The 13,098-nt window shown below is 41.2% G+C and overlaps 1 protein-coding gene across 1 annotated transcript; it reads left to right on the top strand.

Annotated features, from left to right (window-relative positions):
* The first annotated feature begins 2,504 nt into the window (after positions 1-2,504).
* Positions 2,505-7,324, top strand: LOC129728196 (uncharacterized). The gene is made up of 2 exons (XM_055686612.1): positions 2,505-4,493; positions 6,175-7,324. The coding sequence occupies exons 1-2, from the start codon at positions 2,669-2,671 to the stop codon at positions 7,281-7,283; spliced, it is 2,934 nt and encodes a 977-aa protein (XP_055542587.1). The 5' UTR covers positions 2,505-2,668; the 3' UTR covers positions 7,284-7,324.
* The last annotated feature ends 5,774 nt before the right edge of the window (positions 7,325-13,098 follow it).

A 13,098-nucleotide genomic window follows, 5' to 3' on the forward strand; every position in this document is an offset into this window, starting at 1 on the left:
TAAAAAATCATAGCAAATAATCATCGTACAAAATGATAGCAAAACATCATCGCACGAAATCATCGCACAAAATCATCGTATAAATCATCGTACGAAATCATCACACAAAATCATTACAAGAAATCATAATACAAAATCATTGTATAGTATTATCGCACAAAATTAACGCACAAAATCATCGTTCAAAATCATCGCATAAATTTATCGTATAAAACCATCCTACGATGTCATAGAACGAATTCTTCGCACAAAATAATCATACAAAGTCATCGCACGAAATTATCACACAAGACCATTGTACGAAATCGTCGTCGTCAAATCATCGAACGAATTCATCACACAGAATGATCGTACGAAACCATCGCAATCATCGTAAGAAACCATACTACGAAATCATCATACGAAATCATCGCACGAAAACATCGCAAAAAATCATCGCACAAGACCCTTGTACGATATCATCGCACGAATCATAACACGAAATCATCGTGTAAAATCATCGTACAAAATCATCGAATGAATTCATCGCACAAAATTATCGTACGGAATCATCGCACGAAATCATTACACGAAATTATATCACACTGGGGTCTTTTTTTTACGCGGGATATTTTTATGCGGTTTTTTTATACGCGACTTTTTTTTACGCGATTTTACAATAATGCGGATTATATTTACACGGTTTTTTACAATAACGCGGATGATTTTCACGCGATTTGAAAGATTATTTTTACGCGGTATTAAATAAGTTTAGTATAAGTAAATCCAATAAAGTAAAAATCAATCGTATGGTTCATGACAATAAGATATTTTGTTTTATTAATCTAAATAATGCATATTTTAATTATATTTGTAGGGTATATCCTACCAGCGACTTCCTCTTCTAGGTATCCCTGTACGCGCAATTGGCGCGGGATTAAAACACCAGATTAGAGCTGATGATAATTAACTTTTATTTTGTACATCACTGCTTAAATATACCCTGCAGGTAACTCAGAGAGAGAGGCTTTCTCCACTCTCTGTTTACCATTTACCTTAAGCTCTTAACTTATAATCTAGTACCGCATGTACGGTAGAACGCATGCGAGAGCATCAACACCGTTGAACCGGCGACTTCTGTTTTGCTCATAATAAAATGTTTATTCTATTTGAGTTTACATGACTGTGTCACAGCGGAATGCTGCGCGAAGTTCTACGCCACGAATTGCATAATCTGTTGATACATTCTTACCTAGCATATTGACAGAGCCGTTCGCGGTCTTCTGTCAAGGAAACCAAATGTTTCGCCAACGTATGCTTAGCAGAACCGTTCGCTATCTTTCTTCAAGATCTTTCCTGCTTTCTTTACAAATGATCTTGTTTTAGGGGACAACGGCAGACGGTCGTGTCCCGGTCTTACACTCTACCTGTTTTCATTTCATTTAACAGAAGGCTTACTTTCTTTCGGATTAAGCTGAAATGTACCGATTGACAAAATCCTACGTGACGGAACATAAGGTATTTCTGCGCGGGGTGTGACGTCAAATATTATTATCAAAAAATAGGCAATTTCCGTTGATTCGGGAAGAAGGAACAAAACCACATTAATAATTGTATAACAATACGAGCCAGGGTCGTTGCAATTAGCTTCCGATTAAGGAACGAAAGCTTAATCATGTGGCAAAATTATTATAAAAAAGTTATTGTCATGTTCTTCAATGAATTTTCATTTTAGAAGCACTAGAAACATATTTTGTGTGTTTCGTTACCATTTTTATATCATTTTTCAAGTTTATGCGTTACGTGCCATTATTTTTAATCGGATCTCATTATTGAATGGAGTTTTCTTACACGATTTTTTAAAATTACGCGGTTTTTTTATAGGCGGATTTTTACAACGCGGTACAATCAACCGCCTAAGAAAAGACCCCAGTGTATCATGAAATCATCGTACGAAATCACTATAAAAAGTCATCGTATGAAATCATCGTACGAAATCATTACACAAAATCAACGTTTGAAACCAGCGTACAAAATCAACGCATGAAATTATCGTACAAAATCATCGTTCGAAATCACCTAAAAATCACTCTCACTTTACAAAGTGCTGACACAATTGTCGGTACGTTTTTCCAATATTCCAAGGCCGCCAATGACGTGTGAACATGTTTCCATCGGTTCCATATATGTAAATTACTTAAAACCGAATCCAAAATCCCCCGCGCCGGCACATTCGGAGTCAACACGTTCCATTGCAACAAGTTGAAGTCACTGCGGAAGTGACATAACTATAAAGTTTGCAACTTTTTTTCTTCGCTCTCTCTCTCCATCTCGCCCGTCATAGATCAAACAAAGGTTTAACTTATGTATGTCGGTCCACACGGTTGTTTCCTTCCCCGGAGCGCGGGTCGTAAACAGTATACTTTCGTCACTTTCTTGACAGTTTTGTTTGGTTTTCCCAGCTGAAGCAAGCAGTTTTTAAATATTGATGGCAGACTAAAAGTTTCCCATTCATCTTCGGTCGTCGTTGAGTCCGGTTTGGGTCGTGCCCGCAACAATTCGTTTCTTTTTCTACCCAACAACGCTGTTCCAGGGTGAAAATGGAAAAAGTTTGATCCACTCGACCCGCGAATGCACTGTGACTGAAATCAATTTTTTTTTCCGTTCACTCCCGGAATATTGTGTTAAAATGTTAATCGGAAACTCAATCAGAAGATGGTTATTGCTCAGTTTACCCACGTTAATTGTGTTTGGTACTTTGATAATCGCAGCGGAGGATGAAAATTTTCAGATGATAAATCTATTTGAAGAGCTGGAAAAAAATGAAAATTACTCCCGCGTCAGTTGGTACGTGGCCAGTGAACGCAGTTCCGTCGAGTGTGGTGGGGTTTTTAAAAGACTGCAAAGTGAAATATTATCGCCAGGATATCCGGGAAGCTATGGTGACAATCTATATTGTGAATACACTTTCAAGTCTCCGTTTGTGTGCAGCAGTCAGTATCACTTTCAGTTCTTGGATTTTGGGCTGGAACCGTCGAGGAATTGCTACAAAGATCGATTTGTCGTTGGTGATGATGAGGTTCTTTGTGGTTCGGTGATCGGTTCGAAAAAGTACAACTCGACTAATGGAATTTTGAAGGTTAAGTTTGTAACTGATGGTTGGGGTCATGATAGAGGATTTCGAATTGTCGTTACCAGACAACCATGCGATGAAACTGTTGAATCGTCTACCGCTTACACGGTTTATACCACTATACAGGTGGCAGAAGAAACTACAATGCCAAATATCAGCCTAGACGACGGTATTTCGCCACCCCAAAACACTTTCGCTGTTAGCAATCGGCAGGACATTCCTCCGGAGTTTAATCCTGGAAACAATGGTTACTTACCACCTGTAACAACAAGACCACCTTCCTATCCTGGAAATCAATGTCTTCCGCCTTGTTACTTCTTTCCTAGTTGTTACCCTCAATACCCTGGGCCTGGTGGTGGGCAACAACCAATCAATCCATCATTCCCCAACTACCCATCTTATCCAAATTACCCATCGATTCCCAGCTACCCGGTAAACCCAACCTACCCCTCGTTCCCAGGCTCTGTTGCACCTCCAACCAACCCAAGCTACCCTTACCCGATCTATCCAACTTATCCTAACACGCCAACCTTTCCCAACCCAAACTATCCAAATTATCCCACCCAAAGTGGAGAAGGAACCAATTCGATCGGAGGAACTCCTCCTGGCCACCAATCCTATCCCGAGCACGAGCTAGCCGAAAACGCAACCAATTCCGCCGATCAACCGCAGCATCAGTGGAATCTGCCCCCGCAACCCGTGTTACCCGTGCCACCTCGCTGCTGTCGTAACGTCTACAACCAGAAACGCTTCTATCTGGTCAGTCCCAACTTCCCCTCCGATCACACCGTCAACAGAGACTGTTTCTACGAAATCCATCGCTACTCACCCAACACATGCCGACTGATAATATCCTTCAAATTCTTCCTACTGGGAGACGAACGGTCCGGATGTGGTGACGCCTTTCTGGAGCTCGACGGTCGTCGGATTTGCGGATGTCGAACCGGTATGGTCTACACCAGTCAGTGGGGTAACTTCCCGAAAATGATTCGGGTTCACAGTAGAAGCAATCGATTTACGAACGTGCAAGGTTACGTGTTGGATATCTACCAGGAGGCGTGTCCCTATCGGTACGTTCGCAGTAAGCAACCGGTGGCACAGGATCGGATCGGTTACATAGGAAGCGTGCAGCAGCTGGCACCGGTTAACGTTACTACAGTCTTAACAAATTCGAGCTCGCTGTACACGTACTATTATTACAACATGGATCAGCAACAACAACCTCAGGCAGAGCAAACACGGTTGGCGCCTACGGTGCTCTACCGACCGATTTCGAGATTTTACTATGCGAATAATGTTAATTCCTACCGATCCTGTTCGTTTAGTGGTCTCGATTGGCTTCGGCTAAAAGTGGAATCGCTGTGGATCGCGAAACCTGGATGTTATTAAATAAACTTAAAGTAGAGCGTAAGCCAAAATTATGGATTACAATAAATTTAACACGTTTGTTTTTTATTGTGAAAGGTGTATCGTGAAAACTATAAAAATGAAATATTTATTATTTTGTTGTTGTAATTATTTAATTGATTTATTCAATTGACACTGAACATCAAAACAAATAGACAGCATTTCGGTTGATGACGGCCTGTGATCGTCAACATTGAACATAAAAAAGATTACAAATAAAATTACCAAGCAAACAGTTTCAAATAATCTCAAAAAAATATCATTTTACCAACAATCAGAAGTGAATAAAAAAATTATCGTGGCGCTGAGAAAATACAAATTTTATCAAGACACATTTTCTATGCGGCAGATCTTTTTACAAGACAGAATCAAGAAGAACCCTTAGTTTAAACTGTTCTTGAATAATTGCAAAGAACGAGGGGTAAGTCAACCATTCTAAATGAAAAAGAGAGGTTGACAAAATGAAAAAAAGTGCATTCTAAAAGCTCAATTCGAAAAAAAATAAAGATTATAACTATTCAACCATTCCTATGAATTTTGGTGCCCCTAGCCATTACCAAAACGTGTCAACTTACGTGAGAGTGTCGTATAAAAATCGCTTGCCGGGTTCGTCGCTTTAACGTTATGTTTACGAAACTTATTTAAGTCTCTGAAAAAACGGTTGAATAGCTATAATCTTTCATTTTTTCCGGTTTGAGCTTTCGGAGTGCACCTGTGTTGACCAGTGTAACTATTGCGACAAATCGGCTATAGTTATCGGAAACCAGGAGAATTTAGAAATAGGCTTTGATTCAAACTCCGAACACTTCAACGTAATCGCTAATGTCGAATTCGTTTTCACGGCAGGACTATACCGTCCCGGACTACACTTTACAGCTGAAAAAAAAAAACTTTTCGAGCAGTTGCAATGGTGTGCGTAATACCAGAGGTAGCTGTCACTTTGATTTGTTTTGGTCATTATCGCCATTGTCTTTTTGTCGCGTTTGTGCTACTGTACAAAAAATTTGCCAATTTACTGAAAAATGACGGATAACGAAATGACCTAATATTAATTGGCAACAATATGTATTGGTAGTGAACGATGTACGGTGATGTAGGTACAGTGTAAAAATCAATAATAATAATCAAAGAAAACCGATTTTTACACATACGTGTGAATGTGTTGCTGTCTTCGAAACTGCACTCTGTTTCTTTCGCGGACTGTCCGGGACAGAAAAAGCCATCAAAAACTCAAAAATGCAAAGTTTTGAATTGTGCCAGTGTTGCACGAAGCCGACGATAAGAGATAGATAGGCAAACCGTCTGAATAACTTTTTTCAACGCCTGCTGATTCCCTGAAAGTGGCCCTACAGTAAAGAGCTATACATTACAGTGTAAAGAACATTCCAAAGAACGAATTGGTATATAATAGAGGGAACTGCTCCAGTATTCGGTTCGAATCGAATGAATGAATCACATTATCATGAATGAACCTAGCCGCAGCCCGTCGTTGTAGGTTACCTAGATATCCGCTGCAGTTGTTTACGTGCAAAATTGGTAACCTAGGTAACCACTGCAGTGCTATCGATTTATGTCAATTATGTCGGAATAATTCAACATTTTCAGTATGATTTTTTTCGTATTAACAGAAGCTGATTCGGCAATTTTTGATTGATCCTATCCTGGAAATCAATGTCTTCCGCCTTGTTACTTCTTTCCTAGTTGTTACCCTCAATATCCTGGGCCTGGTGGTGGGCAGCAACCAATCAATCCATCATTCCCCAACTACCCATCTTATCCAAATTACCCATCGATTCCCAGCTACCCGGTAAATCCAACCTACCCCTCGTTCCCAGGCTCTGTTGCACCTCCAACCAACCCAAGCTACCCTTACCCGATCTATCCAACTTATCCTAACACGCCAACCTTTCCCAACCCAAACTATCCAAATTATCCCACCCAAAGTGGAGAAGGAACCAATTCGATCGGAGGAACTCCTCCTGGCCACCAATCCTATCCCGAGCACGAGCTAGCCGAAAACGCAACCAATTCCGCCGATCAACCGCAGCATCAGTGGAATCTGCCCCCACAACCCGTGTTACCCGTGCCACCTCGCTGCTGTCGTAACGTCTACAACCAGAAACGCTTCTATCTGGTCAGTCCCAACTTCCCCTCCGATCACACCGTCAACAGAGACTGTTTCTACGAAATCCATCGCTACTCACCCAACACATGCCGACTGATAATATCCTTCAAATTCTTCCTACTGGGAGACGAACGGTCCGGATGTGGTGACGCCTTTCTGGAGCTCGACGGTCGTCGGATTTGCGGATGTCGAACCGGTATGGTCTACACCAGTCAGTGGGGTAACTTCCCGAAAATGATTCGGGTTCACAGTAGAAGCAATCGATTTACGAACGTGCAAGGTTACGTGTTGGATATCTACCAGGAGGCGTGTCCCTATCGGTACGTTCGCAGTCAGCAACCGGTGGCACAGGATCGGATCGGTTACATTGGAAGCGTGCAGCAGCTGGCACCGGTTAACGTTACTACAGTCCTAACAAATTCGAGCTCGCTGTACACGTACTATTATTACGACATGGATCAGCAACAACAACCTCAGGCAGAGCAAACACGGTTGGCGCCTACGGTGCTCTACCGACCGATTTCGAGATTTTACTATGCGAATAATGTTAATTCCTACCGATCCTGTTCGTTTAGTGGTCTCGATTGGCTTCGGCTAAAAGTGGAATCGCTGTGGATCGCGAAACCTGGATGTTATTAAATAAACTTAAAGTAGAGCGTAAGCCAAAATTATGGATTACAATAAATTTAACACGAACAATAAATAATTCTGTTATTTTTTCGTTGGTTTGTGTTTTATTGTGAAAGGTGTATCGTGAAAACTATAAAAATGAAATATTTATTATTTTGTTGTTGTAATTATTTAATTGATTTATTCAATTGACACTGAACATCAAAACAAATAGACAGCATTTCGGTTGATGACGGTCTGTGATCGTCAACATTGAACATAAAAAAGATTACAAATAAAATTACCAAGCAAACAGTTTCAAATAATATCAAAAAAATATCATTTTACCAACAATCAGAAGTGAATAAAAAAATTATCGTGGCGCTGAGAAAATACAAATTTTATCAAGACACATTTTCTATGCGGCAGATCTTTTTACAAGACAGAATCAAGAAGAACCCTTAGTTTAAACTGTTCTTATATAATTGCAAAGAACGAGGGGTAAGTCAACCATTCTAAATGAAAAAGAGAGGTCGACAAAATGAAAAAAAGTGCATTCTAAAAGCTCAATCCGAAAAAAAATAAAGATTATAACTATTCAACCATTCCTATGAATTTTGGTGCCCCTAGCCATTACCAAAACGTGTCAACTTACGTGAGAGTGTCGTATAAAAATCGCTTGCCGGGTTCGTCGCTTTAACGTTATGTTTACGAAACTTATTTAAGTCTCTGAAAAAACGGTTGAATAGCTATAATCTTTCATTTTTTCCAGTTTGAGCTTTTGGAGTGCACCTGTGTTGACCAGTGTAACTATTGCGACAAATCGGCTATAGTTATCGGAAACCAGGAGAATTTAGAAGTAGGCTTTGATTCAAACTCCGAACACTTCAACGTAATCGCTAATGTCGAATTCGTTTTCACGGCAGGACTATACCGTCCCGGACTACACTTTACAGCTGAAAAAAAAAACTTTTCGAGCAGTTGCAATGGTGTGCGTAATACCAGAGGTAGCTGTCACTTTGATTTGTTTTGGTCATTATCGCCATTGTCTTTTTGTCGCGTTTGTGCTACTGTACAAAAAATTTGCCAATTTACTGAAAAATGACGGATAACGAAATGACCTAATATTAATTGGCAACAATATGTATTGGTAGTGAACGATGTACGGTGATGTAGGTACAGTGTAAAAATCAATAATAATAATCAAAGAAAACCGATTTTTACACATACGTGTGAATGTGTTGCTGTCTTCGAAACTGCACTCTGTTTCTTTCGCGGACTGTCCGGGACAGAAAAAGCCATCAAAAACTCAAAAATGCAAAGTTTTGAATTGTGCCAGTGTTGCACGAAGCCGACGATAAGAGATAGATAGGCAAACCGTCTGAATAACTTTTTTCAACGCCTGCTGATTCCCTGAAAGTGGCCCTACAGTAAAGAGCTATACATTACAGTGTAAAGAACATTCCAAAGAACGAATTGGTATATAATAGAGGGAACTGCTCCAGTATTCGGTTCGAATCGAATGAATGAATCACATTATCATGAATGAACCTAGCCGCAGCCCGTCGTTGTAGGTTACCTAGATATCCGCTGCAGTTGTTTACGTGCAAAATTGGTAACCTAGGTAACCACTGCAGTGCTATCGATTTATGTCAATTATGTCGGAATAATTCAACATTTTCAGTATGATTTTTTTCGTATTAACAGAAGCTGATTCGACAATTTTTGATTTTCTTCAGCGCTGTGAAAACAGATGAAAATACATACAGTTGAAATTAAGGAATTGTAGAAATTCATCTCATATATTTCTGCTAATTCAAGCTTGTTTTAGAAAATTTGAGGTGAACATTTCAAAGATTCTTAGTGTTCTTAGTGTAGTGAGAGATTTTGTTTGGTAATTAAAATAAAAAGTGGTCCGCTAGTGATGAAAAAAAAACTTTGGTTGGCTGCTGAACGAGTCCCGCTCTAGCCGTATAGAAAAATGCGCGGGTTTTGTTTTATGAGGTAGGTGATTGAATTAAATGAGTTTTCGGGTGCAGATGCCCGACTATCACATCAAATTAAGTGCTTTTAAGTGAGTTTTTGAGGATTATACTGTATGAGGAATCTGAAATGAACTAAGAAGAATCCATTCGATAGATTAGCAGACTGGTTTAAGAAGAAAATATGCGTTTTTTCCTGTTTTCAATTGTGTATTCATGTTTTAGGAGATGAATATATGGGCTGAGATGAATAATGGAGCAGTTCCCTATTCGTTCTTTTCATTGCACTAGCTACTATAATTCGATGATTATTGTAAAGTGTTCCAAGTTTGAAACTGTTCCAAGTTTGAATCAAAACGGTATATGTGATTATTTCTGTTAAAGTTCTGTCATGGATTTAAGTGAAATGTAGGACTATCATGATTGACACCCTCCAACAGATTTTTTATAGTCATTTTCGGTATATTTTTTTAGAATTTTCCTGTTTCTCTTCGATTCCTTTTCATTGTTCGTCTTCGTTTCTAGAAGACAATTTTCATTGGCACTTTACTGTTTTTGTCAGGCGATAAACAACAATTCGAATGTTGTTCTCGAATTGATCATTGACTGAACTACGCAACGGTTCAATATTCTCTCGCACTCATATCCTTACTACAACGCAACCCGTATTAAGGGTGATAGACTGGAGCACGTCAAACCACTGTTTATGTAATCTTGTTTTGCTATATCATACTTATGATTTAGGTTACCCTCTTTCTGTCTCAACTTGTCTCTATCTTCAATGTTCTCAAAATTTGCATTTTTATTAGAAGCCACTGATATGAAAGATCAAGCAAAGAGAACTACAGTTTCTAGGATTAAAGGAAGTCCAAAAGAGCTTCCGTCTAACTCTTGTAAGAAACAAAGGGAGTGTCGTGGAAATTCTGGTCTGTTTGCTCAGTTTTCGGACATCGCGGGATGAGCCATGGTTGCCATAGTCACAGCAAAACAGTCATTGCTAGTCACGTTGTTGGATACGTTCAACATTTTTAACGGTTGACTTCGAACGTTACTCAGTTTTGCGAATGCAGAGAAAGATCCACCAGATTCCGTTGGGAGATCTATTGTGTTAAAGCTTTAGTAATGGCTGACAACTAAAATTTTGAAATCCATGGAGGCTCTTTTAGTCATCAATAAACATGCTCAGAGAGTAATGAAAGTATGTGAATTGAAGCTCTCTTTTCTACTACTCTTTATGCCAGTAAATTTTTGTTATGTTTATGCATCCGTTGTTATATAAACAATATTATTAGCAAGGAAAAGTTTCTCCCTGTCCTCATACGTTCAACACACAGCTCGACAGCCACTGACGACAGCGCACACATGCGATGCCAAGCGGACTGTTGCTTTTCATCTCCTTATGTCTGTTGGATCTCCCAAGCTATTGCTAAAGACAGCCTCTACTGCGTGACATCGTTCGGCACAAATCCGAGCGGGTGATTATGATTCACGAGAGTAAGGCCGATGCACTAATGAAAGCGAGGCGGTGTGAAACACGTTTTTGCTCACTTGAGGAACAATATCAATTATGGCATTGGCCTAAGAAAAAGGAGAAACGAAGGAATGCGGATCCAATATCATAGATGACAGTCGCAGCCTATCAGCAGGCTGTCAACAGTGCAGGCGAATCAACAGGACATCCTCAGAATGAACGAACTGTCGTGAGCAACAGAAGACGGCTTCGTTGTATTGTAAGCTTTAGCTGTATGTAAGCTCTCATGGATAGCTTTCTCATGATGCGGTTATAGTAAAAGAGAGCCCAGTCGTCAGTATATTGTCGCACCGCAATACTTTCCTGAAGCCTGTCAATAACTGTTGTTCTTTCTCAAACGCCTTGGTCCATGCCGATTAGTCTGCTTTGTGTTATTCTCCGGAGTTGTTTCTAATTAATGTTTTTATCTGTATTTCGTTTTGAAAATAGTGAGTGATTGTTTCTTCTGATATGTCCCCATATCATTAGACGTGGGTCAAATCCAGGCTCTAGTCGTGTTAGTGCCGTTTTGTTAGATGTAGATTGGAGCATGAATGGATTACATGAAAACGTGTATAAGGGACATGTAGGGCGGGATTCCCGGGCAACCATGGACCAGATCTTTGCACTGCGGCAAATACTACAAAAATGCCGCGAGTACAACGTAATCACGCACCATCCAATCAACGGCTTTTGAGCGGCATATAACACAAGGGGTGTTACACATTCGCATCCGTAAATGCGGAACATCCGCATGAAAATTGACATCCGCATCTATAACTGCATCCGTTTTCACATATCCGCATCTGCAAATGCATTTTTTAATTTTTTTTTTTTATTTCTTTTTTAAGTGGCGGGGAAATCTGCGAACAGACACCTTAGAAGAGAACGCAGGGTGTGGGGATGAGACTAGGGGAGAGACACCTACTCATCCCGACTCACTAAAACCCCTCCAGTCTCCAGCCCTGGTCCTCTAGGAACGACGGTTAAGTATTACGTCGGGGAGTGGCTTTTGTGCGTGACTCCCCCTCTTTACTCTTATAACCTCCTAGCTAACTACCTGGAGACTGGTAGTTAGCTACCACTGGCGTGTTGGTGGTTAACCCACCATAAACGTTGCAGCTTTAGGACAATCTGGGAGGCGGCCGCACAGACCGCGTTCCAGATGACCGGGTTATCGCACATCCTCCGGACTAGATTGTCCGGAGTAGTGCAAGGCCCGCTCACCGCCATCATGTCGCTCCTCGCTCTTACGAAACGGGGGCATACGAAGAAGACATGCTCAGCAGTCTCCTCCTCCTCCACGCACTCGAGACACATCGCGGGGTCCCCCGCGTGTCCGAACCTGTGCAGATATTGCCTGAAGCAACCATGGCCTGGCAGGATCTGTGTCAGGTAAAAGTTCACTTCACCATGTCGCCTCCCGACCCAGCCGGATATCTCGGGTAAAAGTCGGTGCGCCCATCTGCAGATGTCTAAAAATCACATCCGTAACATCAGCATGACACAATCGAACGAGATTAGCTTCGGCAAATTATGCACGAACGTGGGTTACCGGACAACATTACGGAGGGTTGAAGCAGTGTGATGGGGTTTTATGTCTACTTATTAACATTGCCATGGAAGGTGTTATTAAAAGAGCGGGAATAGACATGAGTGGTACGATCTTCGGGAAGTCCGGCCAGTTACTTGGGTTTGTGGACGACGTTGACATTATGGCACGCAACTTTGAGACGTTGACGGAAACATACAGCAGACTTAAGGCAGAGGTCAAACGGGTCGAACTAGTCATAAACACGTCGAAGACAAAATACATGAGAAGCAGAGGCTCGAAGGAAAACGCTGTTAGCCTTCCACCACCAGCTTTCGTAAGTGGCTTCTTCTATTCTTCTAATGGAGACGTCTGGTGCTTCCTCCAAGCTACTCCCGAGCTAGCGGCATCCACCAGCAGCTGCAACGATGGTCTTCTGCGGGTGGTGTTTTCCGCTCCTTGTTGATTAGCCGGGGTAGCGAACACTGCTTACCAACCCGGCGAGTAACACACAACAGCAGCACACGATCCACGGGCCAACGGTACAACTTTCGTTAGACTTACACAACACATAGCGGCACAACCTTCGCTTTTTGGGAGACAAGAACTGTAAAAATTTAACAGTAAAAAAAAACGCGCACAGAAACGTAAACAGTACGACGCGTGTCTCACCTTGGACGAGGCTAAACTCCCCTATTCCCGCGAAGGATGCCTCTGTTGCCAACCACAATAAACCCGCCGTGACGTCGAAGTCAGCACTCAGCACACCACTTTTCCACAGCTAGAGGGAAATTCCGGCCTATCTCACCCTAAACATTGATT

The sequence above is a fragment of the Wyeomyia smithii genome, chromosome 3, assembly GCF_029784165.1.
Source record: "Wyeomyia smithii strain HCP4-BCI-WySm-NY-G18 chromosome 3, ASM2978416v1, whole genome shotgun sequence".
NCBI classification, from domain to species: Eukaryota; Metazoa; Arthropoda; class Insecta; order Diptera; family Culicidae; genus Wyeomyia; species Wyeomyia smithii.

Coding starts and splice junctions, on each gene's coding strand:
- LOC129728196 (XM_055686612.1), top strand. CDS start 2,669: ATGTTAATCGGAAACTCAATCAGAAGATGGTTATTGCTCAGTTTACCC. Junction 4,494..6,174: donor GTGGATCGCGAAACCTGGAT/GTTATTAAATAA, acceptor TTTTTGATTGAT/CCTATCCTGGAAATCAATGT.